General features: G+C 38.4%; 1 protein-coding gene across 1 annotated transcript in view; it reads left to right on the top strand.

Annotated features, from left to right (window-relative positions):
* The first annotated feature begins 5,906 nt into the window (after positions 1-5,906).
* The window catches only part of LOC136243991 (notchless protein homolog 1-like), a 33,464-nt gene continuing 33,203 nt past the window's right edge, over positions 5,907-6,167 (top strand). The window contains exon 1 of the mRNA XM_066035523.1: positions 5,907-6,019. Within this exon, the coding sequence (XP_065891595.1) occupies positions 5,907-6,019 (113 nt within the window). The remainder of the gene's footprint in view (positions 6,020-6,167) is intronic.

Below are 6,167 nucleotides of genomic sequence, written 5' to 3'. Positions count from 1 at the left end.
CTGGGCTTTTGAAGCCAAAAACATCACCCTAAAACCATTCCGTCCATGACAGTTTGGCAGCATTGGTTAGGCACAGCTAAACTCAAAAATGTCTTCAGGCCATCTGAAAAGTTTCTATGAAATTTAAAACAAAATTCTATGTAACAGGTTTTTATACTGACTGACTCATTATTAACTAACTGATGCCTCCAGCCAAGTACAACTCGACAATGGATGAGGCTACAGGCATGATTTCTTCTCTGTTTGACTGCTTCATCCTGAGATGTGCCTTTTCGCCAACCACAGTACATACAATACACACATCATGGACTTGCCTTCATATCCTCCTTTGTGTCCTAGTTCTTTCGCTGACAACAGAAGGTGTCAGTTCACAATAGTGCAATGGAGCTTCCTTGTGGCTGTGTTGTATAGCTTATCGTCCGTATTTTCCATAATGACTGGATTGCAGACACGGTTCTCGTACTGTTCTTCATTTGTAATGCTGTGTAACAAGGAGGAGCATACTGAAGATTTTCTGTCCATTCAAACATTGTGTATTGCGTACTGCATTATTATCCATGGAGCACGCAGTACGCAATGTTCAAATGAACAGAAAATCCTCAGTAGCTGAAAACAAAGCGTAATAGCCACCTCCTTTCTGTTATGTAATTGATCGTTGGGCTCACATTCTGATGCAAAATTACTTTTATAGCATTCCTGGTGCTATTCTTTTTTATGTGGTTTATTTGTCAAAAATATGTTATTAATAAAGTAAACAAACTAGTAGAAATTAAACTTATGAATTTTAAATTGAATTAGGGATCAAAGAATTAAAAAGTAGTGAAACAAGGGAATATAGCTAAAAAGTGTTGAAACAAGAAAGGTTACCTATACTAATATAGTTGACATGTGTTCATAATTCAGTCATGATTAACTGAAATGAACTTTAGTGTTGATATTAACTAGTATATATCTGCAGGTGTAGACAACCTTCCTTGTTTTAGCTACCTCAGTTGTTTCACTACTTTTTATTTCTTTGATCCTTATTGTTTTCTTCTCAGCACCTAGGTCAGTATGCATATAGCTATATGTGTTTAACATTGTTATGAAATTATTTTGATTATAACTGGGCTAGGAAATGATGCACCATATGCACAAATCACAACAATAGTGGAATTTATAATTCTATAGTGTAGCTATTAGTTAATACACCACCTAAAATAATATTTTATGATCAAATACTGAATGATACTAGATTATATGTACTACACAAATCTAATTGCCAGGAGCAGACTGTGCAGTATGCAGTGCTAGGTAGAGGTGTACCGATTATTGGATCGCCAAAAGGGTCTACCATTTTATATAAGTCCTCAAGTTCTGGATATATCTAGCATTGAGTCAGTACAGAGACGTGCTACAAGGTTTGTGGTTAATGATTATTCCTACCAGTCAAAAGCTAAACTAGCCAACCATACTACATTGTTGAGACCAACTAAAAGTTATTATGTTTACACAATCTTATTAATTGACATACCTGACACTCAGTTACATCTACTTCCAGAAGAAACCATCTTGCAAGAGCAAAAATGCAAGATCTTGCAATAAAAAAGGACCTTTCCTGCAAGAATACTGCAGGACCTTTCTCCTACAAGATTTTTTCTTGCAATATAAAAGGACTTTTTCTGGCATAATCTTGCAGGATGGTTCTATATTAATGAATAAAAAAAATTAAAAGGGGAATAAGCCATGAAACAGGGATCGCTGAAAAAAAGCCACTAAACAAGGAAGGATTTCTGGGGTAGTAATGTAAACCACACATCCCTCCAACTCACTGATCCCCAATTAACGCAATTCAAGAAGAGGATACTTTACCCAATTACAAACTAGAATAGAATCATATAAATTTTCTTTTTTTCCCCTCCACTGTTAAGTTATGGAACTCCCTCCTTCTCCCCCCCACTGTAATTAACTCCCCTACACTTAATCAGTTTTGTAATATGATTAATACCTGTGCGTTTTGATTTCTGATATAATATATAGGGGTAGAAATTTTCAGAGGGGGTTTCAGGTTCCCTAGCTGGCAGGGCCGCCCAGAGAAATTAAGGGGCCCAGGGCAAAGAGTTAAAGTGGGGCTCTTGACCCAAGTTGTAAGGTGAAGACCAAAAAAAAAAAAAAAAAAAAAGGTCACAACCTGCTGGCAATGACAATAACTACCCATCACCAACCATATTTCCTTATCTATAAGCTTGCTACACTGCTCCTCTGAAGACTACTGTGACTGCTCTATTAGAGTATTTAGATCTGACTGCTCTATTAGAGTATATCGATCTTTTAAACAGGTATTCAGGGGGCCCTTCATGGGGCCTCCTGGGCCCCTTTCAGACTGGGGCCCGGGGCAAAATGCCCCAGTTGCCCCCCCCTGTGGGCGGCCCTGCTAGCTGGAATTGCAACTTCAGCCTAGCTGCAAGTTGAAGACCAAAAAAAAGAAAGAAGGTCACTATGTGGTTTTGAACGCTTTTTAAATGAAGTTTTGCCATAATATTATAATACAGTATGTATAACTCTTACCATATCCCTTATACTCTATGCTCTTACCCAGACGAATCGTAGGGGCGCGCGCTATTTCAGAGGGATTTCTGTGCCTCATGGGCGTGCGTCTGCTTTGTGATCACGTGATGTAAGAATCCACGTGATACTGCAATGTGCGATTTCGGGCGCGATGAAGACAGTTCAGTGGACAGTGCGCTGATTTAGCAGACGTCGAGAACATGAAATACAGGTATTATAATGTCACGTGTGTACTTTCGAGACAGCAGGCAACGCGGGAAGGGCGCTAGGCCTATGACAGGAAATACTGCTACACGGGTACTTTGCAAGTTCAATCCTGTGACCTTGATCACACTTAGAAGTCCAATAACGGAAAATCGAAACCCATAATATAACACCATTTTCACATGGACACCCAAAAGTGGGGCCGGGTTGAATAACCCACTCCACGAGAAGCTACCCGTAGCGGGGAAAGGTATATAAATGCGCACGAGTTAGCTGTTTTAAATACTGAAACTTACCCTTGAACTTACCAGAGGTCCTTGGTAGAAAACAACTACACCATATCAAATAGACTAAACAATTACAATCTCTGCTACGACAGCTTAAAAGTCTTGGTAGGAGCATGCATTAAAATATTTGTGGGTGCTGTCACTGCTTTTATTCTGGGTGGGTGTAATTGAGGCTACACCATCATTGGTATTGACTCCAGTAACAATGCTGTGATCATTCAGCTAACAATTGACCAATTAGCTTAGTCTGAAATTATAAAATGCTATAAGAACTACCTGTACAAGATCAGTCATATTAGATAACTGATATCAGATCAGTACAATATCGATAGATCGGTAATAAATTTCCTAGATCAGATTGGTATTGGTAAAGCTCAGAAAAGTTGAATCGGTACATCTCTAATGAATGTGTCTACATTTATGGGTTCCCACACTGTCATCATATTTAATTCAATCTTGCATAGCTACAAGTACACAAAAAAAAAGGAATTTTCAACTACCAGGTGCCATGCAGCTAGCTAACTCATCTGAAATTAAACAAATATGTATTACTATTTTATTATGTTGTGCAACAACACATAATTAATTCTAAAGGTAAATAACTCACAGTGATAAACAAACATAACAACACACATAAGAGAATGTATATACTATTAAATATTAATTCTCGGATTTCATAATTCATGAAATTTTTGTAATTCTTCAATTGCATTGCTATGCACTGCTAAGGAAGCGCTTGTTAAACAAACCACTTTTTAACAACATATGCACAGACGTATCTTCTAAACTGTTTTATAGTTTGACTATAGTGTTTTCCCCACAAATTCTTTCGACAAAACCTCAAAGCTGCTCTTCATTTTTGTTCACGTGCGTTGGGGATAAGCCCCCTTTCCAACTCGAAGGGATAGGCTATTCCTGGTAGTCTACGAGGCCTGCACTGTTGTTTCTCAATTGTTAAATGCCTGTAAAACCCGTGATTCACAAAGTCTGAGGAGAGTCACCACACCTGTATTTCAGACTGCTGAAAAGAAACCACTTCAGAGCAAAGTTTACCTGTGTGTAAGTTAATGCAGACTTCATTTCACTTTACTTCCTGCTTTTACTATTTAACGATTTTGCTCACGTGGGTGCATGCGGACAAACATAGATAGGTAGATATATAGGTACACACACACCCACACACACGCACCCACACACACACACACACACACACACACACACACACACACACACACACACACACACACACACTTTTACAAATACAATTTCAGTAAACCAGTCACGCGCTCACAGATGGCCGGCCTGTGGGTGTGCACCTGGTTAAAAGTACTGAAACAAGCTGGAGTAGTGCACAATATTAAATCACAGTAAAAATATAAGAAGTCCCTACTGTGCCCAAGATAACATAATGGAAATGCACAGTAGGGATATAACACTTCTTATTGTTTTACTGTGATTTAATATTGTGCACTACTCCAGCTTGTTTCAGTACTTTTTATCAAAGTGCTTTATTCCCTACTCTAGTTGAAAGCTCCAAATTTTTATGTACTTGTTTAATGGGTTATTGTCGTGCAGAGCATTCTCTCCTCCTCTAAGCCATTCTACCATCCAGATTTCTGGCTTTAGCCATTACCAAGCTCAATTTTTTCCTGTGCATCTGTTTACTTTAATATTATTGTCTGGTTATCTCTCAAGGGAACTCAACTGACAGTACGATTGTGAATTTCCCTTCTGACTTGATGCCTGACATCTTCGAATGGAATACTAGCAAAGTTGAAAGCCTGTTTCTATTTTGTTGGAAATACTTAAGCCTGCCCCAAAGGCTTGAAATACAACAAACTCTATGTACTGTATACAGTGAAGCCATCACCACCTTTGTCTATATAGAAAATCTGGTTGCAGTCGATTTCGGAGAACTTGACGAAGTTTATACAGTCCTAGTGGCTAGTACGTCACTGTTAGTAACGTGATTGGTCAGATCAAACATTTCTTCACATTGTCTTCTTCCCTGTCACTCTAATCCCATCAACCATACACCTTTCATGAGGTGTCACAAAAAGACTCAGTCTAGTGGATTGCCAGTAAAGTGTGATGTCATTGCTTATTAAAGAAGGAACCATATGTTGTTGTCTGTTGACCATATTTGGCTATAAACAGTATAATAGGGAACATCATGTATCTACAGTGGAACCTCTATTTAACGGACACTTTGGGACCAACCAATTTTGGTGAAATTTTACTGTTATAAGGAGGTTGTCCTCTTTCAGAGGTAAAATTGTATTGGTAAAGGTCTATAGGGACTTCAGTAACTGTCCTTTATAAGGAGGTTAAATGTACAGTGTCCTTTACAGGGTGGGTCCATTAAAAGAGGTTCCACTGTAGCTTTAAAATGGCACAGTAGGATTTATTCCAAATGCACTTTTAAATTTTAAGGTCTTGATTGACATTTTCATGGAATTGCCCATGTGCTGTGTGTCTGTATTTGCCAGGCTCAGCAAACTTGGTTGCTGTTATTGTAGTTCAATTTGTTATTTCACAGGATAAGATCTCCTATAAATTTTTTGTTGGTGATCATCGAATAGACAAGAGCCTGAAGGAGACACTGGAACAGTTAAAAGATGAGAAATACAGTACCAGCCACAGGCCAGGTTTAAGGTTCAAACACAGTGACGAGATGTACCACTAGTATACCAGGTATGTCTGTCTGTGTGTATGTAGATGTACAGGTTACTTATTATAATCAGTGAAGTGTGTTTATGCTGGACTGGGATTATCATGTGATGTGTTTAGTTGTAAACATGTCCACATTTTGTGGGGAGTCTCAGAGGTGTTCCTGTTAGACCATTACTACAGCTAAAAGTTCATACTATGAACTTGTATGATAAAGAGCACTTCATATTGATAGTGATTACTATGTTCCTGTTGTTACACACAGGTCACAGTGAGGCTGTCATAGCAGTATCATTTAGTCCTGATGGAAGGTGAGTGTGTGTATAAGGACCTTATGAAATGTCGGAAGTTTGTGTAGATGTGTGTATTGATTGTAATTACAGTCCAGCTCCATCCTCAGTATTACAATTGGGTTCTTTTGAACCAATTGCTGCAAAGTACAAGTGTGCTTGTTTGTGT

Source organism: Dysidea avara, chromosome 14 (assembly GCF_963678975.1).
Source record: "Dysidea avara chromosome 14, odDysAvar1.4, whole genome shotgun sequence".
Lineage (NCBI taxonomy): Eukaryota > Metazoa > Porifera > Demospongiae > Dictyoceratida > Dysideidae > Dysidea > Dysidea avara.
The sequence above is the reverse complement of the archived record's forward strand: the minus strand, read 5'-3'. Positions and strand labels throughout refer to the sequence as shown.